At 44.5% G+C, this 13,690-nt stretch overlaps 1 protein-coding gene across 1 annotated transcript in view; it reads left to right on the forward strand.

Moving 5' to 3' along the window:
- The window catches only part of SYNE2 (spectrin repeat containing nuclear envelope protein 2), a 186,120-nt gene that overhangs the window by 109,223 nt on the left and 63,207 nt on the right, over positions 1 to 13,690 (forward strand). The window contains exons 75-83 of the mRNA XM_075712036.1: positions 890 to 991; positions 2,108 to 2,227; positions 2,397 to 2,597; positions 4,405 to 4,578; positions 5,170 to 5,301; positions 10,332 to 10,528; positions 11,585 to 11,717; positions 12,633 to 12,815; positions 13,264 to 13,410. Coding sequence (XP_075568151.1) covers positions 890 to 991; positions 2,108 to 2,227; positions 2,397 to 2,597; positions 4,405 to 4,578; positions 5,170 to 5,301; positions 10,332 to 10,528; positions 11,585 to 11,717; positions 12,633 to 12,815; positions 13,264 to 13,410 — 1,389 coding nt within the window. The remainder of the gene's footprint in view (positions 1 to 889; positions 992 to 2,107; positions 2,228 to 2,396; positions 2,598 to 4,404; positions 4,579 to 5,169; positions 5,302 to 10,331; positions 10,529 to 11,584; positions 11,718 to 12,632; positions 12,816 to 13,263; positions 13,411 to 13,690) is intronic.

The following is a 13,690-nucleotide window of genomic DNA, read 5'->3' on the forward strand; positions in this document are numbered from 1 at the left end:
GTAACCTGGGATCCCATGAACGCTGAGCTACAGTCTAAAGCAAGTTTCTGTGTGTAGGGATTAGGCCAAGGAGGGTTTTGTATATTCTTTCTGCTGCTGCGCGGACTCGGGAGAGGCAGGCTTCTTCCCTTTAGGTGCCATGTCTGGCACTGGGCTACTTTTAGCTATGTATTGGAGGTTGATTTGACCCTTTGTATTTACTGTTCCTTTAGATTTTGTGCCACAGTAGCAGAAGCCATAGTTTTTCAAGTTTGCATTTTTTTGTTCTTTTTCGGAAAAGCAGATAGTGAGAAACTTTTCTGTAGATTCTCATGATGGGCTAAATCTACTAGCTACTACTAGAAAATATTCAGATCAGGTATTTAGGCTGAAGGAAGGAAAGAAGAGCCTGGTCTTTGAAATACAGTTTCCAATGTCCAGAAAACTCCAGTGTGCTCATCATTGGCAAGTCAGCCTAGCTTTTTACTGCTGAATAATAAAACAGTTCCTTTGAAGAACACTGGGATGTTGTCACCAAACAGTAGCAGGACTAGTCTTGCAATGTTTACTTATGCAGAATCCATGGAGCTCTATCAGTCACCAATAATGGGCTCATTTTCTAATTTTCAGAAGAGAAGAATTTGTTTCTCTGTAAGTTTGACAGATTTTTACAGTCATAGAGGATCATTGTGACAGAGTAATCTGCTTTCTTACACTACACAGACTACAGAATTTCCCGCTCTCAATTACTGCTTTAAGCCCATAATGCACACGCTTTGATTTGGTTTTTTAAAGAGGAAAAAAGTGCTTTTGCTGTAAGAGGTAACCATTTTGTTTGCTGTGCAATTTTGTCTGGTCATTACTATCTTCCTGATACGTGATATACTTCTGATGTTTGTTTCTTTGGCAGAATGAAACCAGGCTGCTCTATGATGAGTTAACTGAGAAAAAGGCTACTCTGCAACAATGCTTGAATGCAATACGTGGACATAGTGTTTCTGAACAGCTTCAGGTAATTTCATTTGAAGGAAAGGAGAGGAAAAGCTCACAGTATTAGCTATTTCCAGTTTTCTGCAATCTGTTAAGTTTCATATTTTCTAAAGTTTGAGTCTCACTTAGGTTTTAAGAATGAGGGAAGGAGAGAGTTCAGTATTTGCCACCCCATTTTGGTTTTTGTTTTTGTTTTGGTTTGGTTTTTTAACTACACCCCAATCCGTAGTCAGACCTAATTCTAGTCCTTTTAGTAGCTGGAGTGGAGGAACCAGTCTCTCCACAACCTCTCAGAGCAAATACACCCCACACTACCACAGGGAAGAGAAAGAGCTACACAAAATACAGCACTTCACACATTATGCCTTTCTATATGCAAAACTAGCTTTTCTTTGTGGGGATAGGACTCCAGTATTTATATCAACTTGTTCAGCATTTATGAGCACTTTATCATATGGCATTTGACCAGCTAAGCTATTTTCTTTGAACTTCATAGGGATTAGCAGAGAATTAAAAATGAACAGACTGCATATCCTCCCCAGCATGGTCATTGGCCAACTGTCTACTTATTGGTGAAGCAAAGAGGGTGTCCCAAAACTTTTTTGTTACAGGCTCATAACCTTGTTTACAGGTATAATTTTCCGCCAGCCTGAAAGCTATGTTCAGAACTGCTGAATCCGCTAGCAGGGCCTCCTGCCTTAGATACATTCTGTCAAGTAACCACTCTTGGAAAAGGAATGACAGAAGTATATAGCTTCCCTTCCTTCAGAGAGAACCTGTCTCAATCCATCCCTGACTGAGTCTTTCTACTTCATAAGAAAAAATGGTGTTTTCTGAGTCCATGATTCCTTTTAATGGCTGCTCTTGAATTAGTAGACTGAAATGCATGTTGAATCTTGGGCTGAGACACAAGACCTGAATTCCCTTCCTGGCTGTGCCGTGTGAACCCAGTAAGCTGTGTCATGCATGGTCTTGTCTATTTAGCTTCTAAGCTCGTTGGGTCTCGGGGTCTCATCGTGAACTTATGCAGTACTAGCACAGCAGAAATCCAGCCCCTGGATCTGCTGCACTACTAGTGATAACAGAAAGTTTAATGGAATAGAACTCTTCCTAACAGCTTATTTTGTTCTTAATTCAGCAAACTGATGCCTGTGCTTTGGAGCTGCAAAACTTCGAAAATAAAGTAGCAAAACTGAGAGGCCATGGGGAAAGATTTCAGTTACCTATCACCTTAATCCAGGAAGCTTATAAATTAGAGGTAAGAGCACAGTACAGTCTCCACTTATTCAGCAAGGTTTGATTATTCTAAGCAAGGCATTTTTAGCATCAAAGGGCTGATGGTTATTTTGCATTCTGGGAATGTGTGTGCAGGTTTATAGGATTCATTTCTGTCCTTCAGGAATCACTAAACTGTGTTTACATTGTAGGATATTTTGGATGACATGTGGGGGATTCTGAAAGCAAAGTATGTGGAACTGAACTCTCCTTCCATCAGTGAGAGCCAGTATGAGGACTTACTTCATGGATTTGCAGAGCTGGTAGCTATAGGACGAGAGAAGATTGCACAAGATCCAAAGCAGCTAATGAAAAGCAGAGCAGCTCTACAGTCTCACCTGGAAAATCACAAGGTATAAGATGCTTATCACAGCACTGCTCAGATCAGCATAGCAGGAGCACTGTTTTCTGTGACTTGTTTCTCTCCAGTGTTATGGAGAAGAATAGCTCATAGCACAGGGGAGGGACTGGAGTACATGCAGAAAACAAAGTTTTTCAACAGACCAAAATAGGGCACACTAAAATATGAAAAAGAGGTTGTTATTACAACTGCACTTTTGGTGATAAATTAAGATCAGGATTTTAGTTTTGTCAGTCTAATACTACTTTGGCTTACCTCAGAACATATTGATATATGAGGAAAACACATGTCCTTCTAATTACTGGTAATAAATCAGTAGTGAGGTTCCTAAAGTTGCTGTCCTAGCAACTGGGAGTTGAGCCTTTGCTTTCAGCACTCTGTGCTGTCATGATCTGATGGAGGAAACTTACCCACACCAGTTCCTTCTCCAAAGGGCGGATAGTTTAGATCGTCCCCTTGGCAGCCCAGTGTCCCCTGCACCCAGCTGCTTCATGCTTGATGGGAGATGGCTGAGAATGCACCTGCATCCTCACTGTCCCGCCACTTGGCAAGAAGCCCTGGCCAACGCTAGTCACTTGAAGATGTCTCTGTCATGTCAATGCCTTGATTTAACTGCTCCACATAGCTCAAACTCCCTTAAGAATTGCCTCAGGATGCCAAGCACTGCAAACCACTACTCCAGAGTCATAGGAATTGTGTTTGTCACTTGCAAATTGCCCTTAGCAAAGCAAAATGTTAGGAATTAATTTACAAAGGAAAACAAGTAATGTATCTGCAGTCCAACTATACATACATTGATGTAGAAAAGCAAAAGAAAACTGCCGTTTTCCCTGCCCTGGTTATCAAGACTTATCAGGATGCTCACACAGCATTTGTCTGGGGTGTGGTCCTTAAGTGAAATTCTTGTACTAGTTCTTAGTGAAGATGATCTTGATTGAAAAGTGTGATCTTAAACCAAAGCCTTTTTGTGGGGGAAAGTGTTCTGTTGAGGTTCAGACATTTCCCGAGAGCTCAGTCGAGCCATAACTAAATCAAACTAATCAAACTAAATCAAATAAATGTTACCCAGTTATCCCAAAGGATTATTGTGCCCTGCCTGCTACTTAGACCTTAGAACTGCTGATACCCTTGGTGCTTGGAGTCACCTCCCATCCAGGTGAAACAAACTGGATAATGGCTGTCTGGTCATAACTACCTCACTCTAAACTATGAATTTATTTATAGTTAAACTCTTCCTTCCATCATCTTCCTACAACATCTTTATATTTCATATGAACTGAAGGTATAGATTTAGATCTTTTTCTTTAGAAATGTATAAATGAAAATAGTGTATGCAACTCATCTGCGCCAGGGGAGGTTTAGACTGGACATTAGGAAGCATTTCTTTACTGAGTGGGTGGTCAAACACTGGAACAGGCTTCCTAGAGAGGTGGTCGATGCCCCAAGCCTGTCAGTGTTTAAGAGGCATTTGGACAATGCCCTTAACAACAGGCTTTCACTTTTGGTCAGCCCTGAAGTGGTCAGGCAGCTGGACTACATGATCATTGTAGGTCCCTTCCGACTGAAAATGTTCTATTCTATTCTATCCTGTTCTATTCTATCACTGGTTCTTGACTAATGGTAAAATGATCAGCAACTGCCCATCTTGGGGTGATGCAGAATTTGGGTAGAAGGCTCCTGGCTCCAGCTATGAGAGACCCTGCAACTGGCTACTCTTCTCAATGAGTCTTCTCTGTTTTCTTCATACTCCTGCTGTGCGTGTCTCTCTTAAAGAGCAAGCTTTAACTTATTTTTTTCAGCACTTTTTCCACAACCTCATGACCCACATGGCTTTCATGCAAGCATTTTCCCAGAAAGTGACTCCTTCCATCCTACAAAAGAGAGAGGAATTCTGGAGAGAGCTGGTGAATGAAGTCAAGTTGCTGGAGCAGAAGGCCTGCCAGTATGGTATACACTTAGACAGCCTGTTAAAGGTAATGAGCCAAAAGAAACCCAGAGTAAAAGCTGAAGGGAAGAAGGAGAAGAGTTGTGTCTAGGGGAACCCTTTCTGCACCAGTGATTTTTTGGCTAGTAGTTGTCCTTTCCTGTCTCTGTTGGACAGCAACAGTCTATTACTTGTTCTGTGTGTGTCAGTAAACTGGCTTTTTTCCTTGAAAACCTCTGAAAGTGGACGTTTCAACCCATTACTCTGACATGGGTGGGACTTTATGACTTCTTGCAGTAATTTTTGAGTGCCTGGACTGACAGGAAAGCCATTTAAGGCACAAAAATACCAGCACGACATTAAAATAAAACCTAAAAATTGATCTTAAAACACCCCTAGAGAATAAAAAATTAAATATACCACTTTAAAATAAGAAGCCTTGAAGATATCAGGGAATTAATTCATTCATCTGTGGTGAAATCATGTCTCGCTTTAATATTTCCATATTATTCACCTATTTTCATGTTCTGTTTCTTAAAGTAAGAGCTGCTGATGCTAGAATAAGAATGAACATCTCAGTCTGGTGTAGCAAAAATGCAGATAAATGTGTGCTATATTAATGATGCAATGTATTTTTTAGGAATGGATGGAATTTGATGATGAATGTCTAGTTTTCAATAAGGAGTTAGAGGCACTTGCCTCTACATTGCCTTCTGTGAATTTGGTTGAAGAAACGGAAGAAAGATTAATGGAAAGGATTGCACTTCTGCAGGTATTTATGTGTCTGTCTCTCTGACTGGTTTTCTTTGTGGATCTGTAGAGCTTTGTCTCCTTGTCTGTGTGTGGATGCAAGCTGAAAACTTACTTTTAAAAGTAGCAGGAGATCAGGCTGCTAATTTCAGCCAGGGGCTATAAGTTCATTTAAGTGGGAGTAATGGCAATAGCTACTTTAGAACTTGGTCTTCAAATGCAAATATTTGGGAGAAGACAGTGTGCAGGCTGCATGGATCCCAGGGACAGCAGGGAGCCTTGGAGTGAACACAGAGCCACTTCTCTGTAATTCAGGCATGATTTATGTGCCATGATGTAAAACCTATGGAGGAGAAGAATCAACCCAGTGCCTTCAAATATCTGAACCCCTGGTTGCAACAGAAAGTCTACAGGTTTGCCAGCTCCTTTTAAAATCTTGAGAATTCGAAATAAGGTGTCCTGATCTCTATCATAACAAAGAGAATAAAATTCCTTTTGTATAGAATGGCAAATAGGCTCCTGGTTTGTCCCCAGCTGCATCTCTGATGGCAGAGCTACACCCTTATTAGAACCTCAGGTCCAGTTGGAAACATTTTATCTATGTTTTAAACACATTTGAATATAAGGTTATGAAAGCAGCCTTTATGGTTATTTTATAAAATTAAGAAGAAACAGTGTTCAATAAACTTAGTGATGTATCTTCAGAGAGTGCTGTGCGTTCCTCACAGGTTTGACCCTTCTTGGTCTTCAGAGGACCCACTCTATTAGAAATCTTTTAATTAATGAGTCTTTGGGTCTATATTGAGTCCAGTTTGATATTTAGCTTCACAAACTATTAAGGGGAAAAGGACTACTGTGATTAATCTAGTTGACTGCATGAAAGAGGTCATTGGACATTCCCAGAAAATTCTGAGCTAGAGTAAAGCTTTTGAAATAAATCAACAGTAGATATTCACAGTCAGAGTGGCTCTCTGGTGCTTTTGATGCCTGTCGCACTGAGACAGGAGACATGCAATATTTGCATAGCCATTGATTGTGAAGTTGCCTGGTTCGCTTTGGTTTTTTTAAGTTCTTAAAACTACCTTTTCAATTTTAAGTCTTTATTTGTCTTCAAAGACATCAGAAACAAAGTAGTAAAGCTTTAGAAGATGCTTTTGGGGGGAGTCCCAGCACTGGAGCTTCACATTTTCAAGGACAGAGCAGAATAAAATTCTCTGGGGCTTAATTCCTGTGAGAGAAATATCTCTATTAATAACATTGTACAAGCCCCTTATGCCTGGAGAGAAGTGAGATACTTGTACGTCACACAGTTGCTATTTCCTGCCTTTTCTCTAGGACTGATCTATTTCCTGGGTTTTTGTTTTGTTTTTTTTTTTCTTTTTTTCCCTTTTCTCATTTTGACCTTCCAGTGAAGTGTAGCAACGGTAAAATGATGCTTTGTTTTTATTCAGCTAAGCAAACCAGACCACTCCCATGTCTTTTACTTGATGTCTTCACTGTTCGATCTTCATTCCTCCCTGCCACCATTATTCAATAGTTGTCCCAACAGCTTCCTTCAAAATGCTGGTAACATTTTTTAAAATAGGATAGTGCCAGAAGGCCCTCTAAGAACAGGAGGGCAATAACTTTCTGCTGGGGACAGTCATATGTTTGGACAATGCAGCCAGATCTGACAGAGAGTGTTTGTCCATTGCTTGAGGTTTACATGTGTCAAAAAAGCCTATCAAATCATAACACAGTCATTCTGATAATGTGTGAAATTATATTGAGATCTGTCTTGATCTATCCAGAGGAAACAAACAAAAAAATAACCTAGAATCATAGAATCATAGAATCATCTAGGTTGGAAAAGACCTTTAAGATCATCCAGTCCAACCATTAACCTACACTACCAAGCCCACTCTAGACTAATCAAGGGTAGACCAGACTAAACCATATCCCGAAGTGCCACATCTACCCGTTTTTTAAACGCCTCCAGGGATGGTGACTCCACCACCTCTCTGGGTAGCCTGTTCCAATGCCTGACCACCCTTTCCGTAAGGAAATTTTTCCTAATTTCCAGTCTAAACCTCCCCTGGCGCAGCTTAAGCCCATTTCCTCTTGTCCTATCGCTAGCTACTTGGGAGAAGAGACCAACACCCACCTCACTACAACCTCCTTTCAGGTAGTTGTAGAGAGCGATAAGGTCTCCCCTCAGCCTCCTCTTCTCCAGACTAAACAATGCCAGTTCCCTCAGCCGCTCCTCATAAGGCCTGTGCTCCAGACCCTTCACCAGCTTCGTTGCCCGCCTCTGGACACGCTCCAGCACCTCAATGTCTTTCTTGTAGTGAGGGGCCCAAAACTGGACACAGTATTCCAGGTGCGGCCTCACCAGCGCCGAGTACAGGGGGACAATCGCCTCCCTGCTCCTGCTGGCCACAGCATTCCTGATACAAGCCAGGATGCTGTTGGCCTTCTTGGCCACCTGGGCACACTGCTGGCTCATGTTCAGCCGGCTATCTACTAACACCCCCAGGTCCTTTTCGGCCAGGCAGCTTTCCAGCCACTCCTCCCCAAGCCTGTAGCGTTGCATGGGGTTGTTGTGACCGAAGTGCAGGACCCGGCACTTGGCCTTGTTGAACCTCATACAGTTGGCCACGGCCCATCGATCCAGTCTGTCCAGGTCCCTCTGCAGGGCCATCCTACCCTCGAGCAGATCGACACTCCCACCCAATTTGGTGTCGTCTGCAAACTTACTGAGGGTGCACTCGATCCCCTCATCCAGATCATTGATAAAGATATTGAACAAGACTGGCCCTAAAACAGAGCCCTGGGGAACACCGCTCGTGACCGGCCGCCAACTGGACTTAACACCATTTATCACTACTCTCTGGGCTCGGCCACCCAACCAGTTTTTTACCCAGCGAAGAGTATGCCTGTCTAAGCCGTGAGCTGCCAGCTTCCCGAGGAGGATATTATGCGAGACGGTGTCAAAAGCTTTGCTAAAGTCGAGGTAGATGACATCCACAGCCTTTCCATCATCTACCAGGCGGGTCACCAGGTCATAGAAGGAGATCAGGTTGGTCAAGCAGGACCTGCCTTTTGTGAACCCATGCTGGCTGGGCCTGATCCCCTGGTTGACCTGTACTTGCCTGTGGAGTTCGCTCAAGATGAACCTCTCCATAATCTTCCCCGGCACCGAGGTCAGGCTGACAGGCCTGTAGTTCCCCGGGTCCTCCTTCCGGCCCTTCTTGTAGATGGGCGTCACATTGGCAAGCCTCCAGTCATCAGGGACCTCCCCTGTTAACCAGGACTGTTGATAGATGATGGAAAGTGGCTTGGCAAGCTCCTCCGCCAGCTCCCTCAGTACTCTTGGGTGGATCCCATCCGGCCCCATAGACTTGTGAGCGTCCAGGTGGCATAGCAGGTCATTAACTGCTTCCTCCTGGACTATGAGGGCTCCATTCTGGTCCCCATCCCTATCCTCTTGCTCAAGGGCCTGAGTACCCTGGGGATGACCGGTCTGGCTGTTGAACACAGAGGCAAAGAAGGCGTTAAGTACTTCAGCCTTTTCCTTGTCCTCGGTGACAATGTTCCCCCCCACATCCAGCAAAGAATGGAGATCCTCCTTGGCTCTCCTTTTATTGCTGATGTACTTATAAAAGCATTTTTTATTGTCTTTTACAGCACTGGCCAGATTGAGTTCTAGCTGGGCTTTTGCCTTTCTAATTTCCTCCCTGCAGGACCTAACAAGATCCCTGTACTCCTCCTGAGCTGCCCGCCCCTTCTGCCAAAGGCGGTAGACTCTCCTTTTTTCCCTGAGTCCCCGCAAAAGCTCCCTATTCAGCCAGGCCGGTCGATTTCCCCTCCGGTTGGTCTTACGACACACGGGGACAGCCCGCTCCTGCGCCCTTAAGACTTCCTTCTTGAAGAGGGCCCAGCCTTCCTGGACCCCTTTGCCCTTCAGGACTGCCTCCCAAGGGACTTTCCCAACCAGGGTCCTGAAGAGGGCAAAGTCTGCCCTCCGGAAGTCCATGGTAATAGTTTTGGTGCCCCTCCGCTTAGCATCACCCAAAATTGAGAACTTTATCATGTCGTGGTCGCTAAGCCCGAGACGGCCTCCGACCTCGACATTTCCCACAAGCCCTTCTCTGTTGGTAAACAGCAGGTCAAGCGGGGCACCTCCCCTGGTAGGCTCGCTTACCAGCTGCATTAGAAAGTTATCCCCCACATGCTCTAGGAACTTCCAAGACTGCTGCCTCTCTGCTGTGTGGTATTTCCAGCAGATGTCTGGCAAGTTGAAGTCCCCCATGAGAACAAGGGCTAGCGATTGCGACACTTCTGCCAGCCGCTTATAGAATGCCTCATCTACCTCTACCTCCTGGTTGGGTGGTCTATAGCAGACTCCCAACAGGACATCCGCCTTTCCAGCCTTCCCCCTCATCCTTACCCATAAGCATTCCACCTTGTCATCACCACTGTCAAGCTCTATGCAATCGAAACACTCCCTAACATACAGAGCCACCCCACCGCCTCTCCTACCCTGCCTATCCCTTCTGAAGAGCTTATAGCCCTCCAGTGCAGCACTCCAGTCATGAGAGTCGTCCCACCACGTTTCCGTGATGGCGACTATGTCATAGCCATCCTGCTGCACAAGGGCCTCCAGCTCCTCCTGTTTGTTGCCCATGCTACGTGCATTGCTGTACATGCACTTAAGCTGGGCTGTCGATTTTGCCCCCAATGTTGCCATGCCGCCCCTGGGCTCCTTACTAGCGGGCCTGTTTATATCCCCTTCCCCCTTCAAACCTAGTTTAAAGCCCTCTCAATGAGTCCCGCCAACTCTTGGGCGAGAATCCTTTTCCCCCTTGGAGACAGCCGATCTCCATCAGCCGCCAGCAGGCCCGGTTGTCCCTTTTGCATGTAATTAAGTACAGATTCCTTCCATTTGGAAAATGAAATGCATGACAGAGGAACTGTGAGATGAAGAAGTTAGAACAAATGATATGTGTTTTGCTAGCTGTGTTTTCAGTTTTTAAAATATTATTGTTTTGCAAACTTCCCATATTCTGATAGCAAATAAAAAGCAGTATTGATGAAAAGCATGCCAGGCTGTACCAGATGGTGAAAGAAGGGAAGAAATTGCTGACTGCTGTGAGCTGTCCAGAAATAAGAAGCCAGATTGGGAAGCTGGAAGAGCAGTGGTTGTCTTTAACCAAAAAAGTTGGCCATGAACTACAGCGACTTCAGACGTTACTCAAACTCCTGGTCAGGTGGGTATAACTCAGAAAGCAATTAGAGATACCAGCTAGAAACTAGTTTCTGACCTTCTATAGATGTATTTTCTGAAATATGACAGTGAATTAATAAATAGCATAGCTCCTTTAACTTAAAAATGAGAAAAAGTGAAAAAAAGAGCAGTGGTGATCAGAAAAATGGCCCTTTATTACACAGCTGATCTTCTGTCACTGTGTAGACAAGTGCTTCACTTCCTGCTTACTTTTGTAGGAAAAATATTCTGATTGCTCCCACCGCAAAGTCAGTGCATCTAGTTGAGGGTTAGCTGCATCGTGCTGAAGTTTGTATGTTGGAAGTGTTAACAGAAGCTCTGATCGTGCTGCCCTAAGCATTTTGGCCTGCTACAAATGCAAGCTAGCCTTGATTCCCATGCAAAGGCGTAATGCGCCTGTCTGTGCAAGTACGCTATCCGCCTTACAAACATTCAAGACCTGGCTGAAATGCTCCCTTGACTTGTGTTTTGAAGCTCTACGAAGGGGAAGGACCCAAACGTGCTCAATGCTTTCACAAGTCCTGGCGGTCAGGTGGAGCAATTTGGGGCTCTACAGCCCAGTCCACCAGCTGATGTACCAAGCTCAGCTCTCCCTGCACCTGGTCTGTGTGCTCTGAGCTCAGGCTGGCTGGATCCCACAGTGTGGACAAAGCATGCCAGTGTTTGTTGGTATTTACCTCTGCTGTGTATTCTGCACTATATCTTACAGTGTGCACAATCTCGTCGGGTGGTTTTGACCTCCAGCAAAGCTCTTCTCACCCATGTGAGTTTGTCCTGTCTACTGCTGGGTGGATACAGAAAGAGGATGTTTTCAGGGAGAGCAGACCAGCTGAAAAGAGCTGATAGGAAGTCTCATGTGTACCTTCAGCACAACTGCTGTGTTGCACATTGATCCATGTGGTAGCCATGCTTCTGCAGGGTTATGTAGCCAGAACAGCACATGCCTCCTCACAGAGAGGGAGACAACTTGGAGGGTGAGAAATGTATCCTAGACTCAGCTAGGAGATTTATGTTTGTGTGTTTTGTTTTCTCGTTGTAGCTACAACAGAGACTCGGAGGAATTAATGAAATGGCTGGATTCTGCTCAGCAGAGAATGAATTTTTGGAAGGAGCAGTCTCTCAACGTGTCACAAGATCTTCCTACCATCAGGGATAACATCAACAGCTTGTTTGTAAGTCAGTTCTCCTTTCACATTTAGATAAAACATCATGACTTCCAGTGAAAATGACCCTTTTGAGTGGTTTTTGTATTTGCCATGACCCAGAAGCTGCCCACAGAATATAGTACTGAACGGCTTTGTGCCCCAAAGCCAACCCATTATCTGTGTGGGGAGCCATGAGAATGGGAGGCCACCAAAGACCTTCCTTCAGATTGCAAGGCCAGCCAGAATGCCTAAATCAGAATGGAATCCTCTCATAATGAGCTCCCAACTGCAACACATCACAGCCCAGCCAGGATCTCTTTTGCACCTATAGCGTAATAGCATGGTTTCTGTCTTGCTCCTGATGCCAAATACCAGATACAGCAATTCAGCTGAACTGATGGGCCACTTACCAACTGAACCTGGAGTGTGGGCCCAGGGAACACACATGAAGACAGTGGGGCTGTGAAGGTGGTGAGCCAAAGTCAGGGAAGAGAAACATGCTGAATTGCATTTCATGTCTTTGTCTGCCCCCCGGTGCTGTGCTCCCCTTGTGTGACTAGCCAGGCCCCAATGGGAGCCCTCACAGAGGGAGTCTTGCGCAGTGGGAAAGCAAAGCGTTGTGAAGGTTGGACTGGTAGGTGTGAGCTGGCCAGAGAGTCAAGGACTGGGGTTGCTCCCTGGATCTCTGCGTGAAGTGGGGATCAGGATATTCCCAGTCCCTGTGGAGCAAAAAGGTGGCATTCAGCATTGTATCAAGCTGGGCAGAAAAAGGCCTTACCTGCTGCCAGAACATGTTGAGTTTAGGTTTTCTGAACTTTACAAACTTTCTAAAATCTGTTTGTTGAGGCAGTTCATCCTGTGACAGAAAACCTGGTTTGTTTTCTTTAAATAAATAGATACATAAATATTTACCCTCTCTTAAATTTCTCCTGTGCACCTCAGGCATTCTCTAAGGAAGTTGATGAAAAATCTTCCCTGAAGTCATCTGTGGTGAGCACTGCCAACCAGCTCTTTCACGTGAAGCAAGCTGATACGGCAACACTTAGGTCATCTTTGGCAAAGTTTGAGCAAAAATGGGGAGAACTGATTATACAGCTCCCAGCCATCCAAGAAAAGCTTCACCAGGTGAGGAGAAACTCTGCTGCCATCTCTCAGTTCTAGCTAAATAATTACTTTAAATTGTTGCTGCTGGGATTCAGATGGCTGCTGCATAAGGCCCGCAAAGCACCTCTTTCCTAATGAGCTGTCTGTCTTGCTTTCAGAATATCCCCAATATTGTACTGCAGTTTAATTATTGCAGTTTTTCCTGGGCTGTTTTGCACATACTTATCATCTTTACAGTTTTATATGAAAGTCTGTTACAATTAGAAAGAATTTTATTTCAAATTTCTGAATTCTCGAACTTTTCTTAATTTAAGTCACATGCCCCTCTGGAGCACAGGGCTGACTTTCAAATTCATACCCCGGTAATTGCGATTATAGTGCCTGAGCCTTTCTAAAAATACAGATGTCGTCTTCCTTGATATTTCTAACAACCAGAGTGTAGAGGATTCATTATATGCTTTACCCCCAGCTTCAGATGGAAAAACTTTCATCGCGGGAAGCTATTGCTGAACTAGTGACCTGGCTGGACCATGTGGAACAACAGCAGGGACATGAGGAGCCAATGAATTCACAATGTAGTGCTGCCCAAGTCAGAAGCCTCCTTCAGAAGTACAAGGTAAATGGGAAGCTGTAAGTCCAGGCCTTCTGCAAGGTGTTTGGCTCTAACAAGAATGGAAACAGCCTACAGGCACTGTCATATCCTTCCCCTTGCTCTCGGGAGGGTTCCTCAAACTGTCTCAAAGGTGCCTTAACATCTTCCTTTATAAAAAACTTTTGCTTCCATGCCGCACAAAATACTGCCTGCCCTGCAATACAGCTACTGCCTGCTGTGCTATAATCTCCTTTTCCTCATGCTGTCCCATCTGTCTCGCTTATTCTCTCTCTCTTACATTTAG

Source organism: Pelecanus crispus, chromosome 6 (assembly GCF_030463565.1).
Source record: "Pelecanus crispus isolate bPelCri1 chromosome 6, bPelCri1.pri, whole genome shotgun sequence".
NCBI classification, from domain to species: domain Eukaryota; kingdom Metazoa; phylum Chordata; class Aves; order Pelecaniformes; family Pelecanidae; genus Pelecanus; species Pelecanus crispus.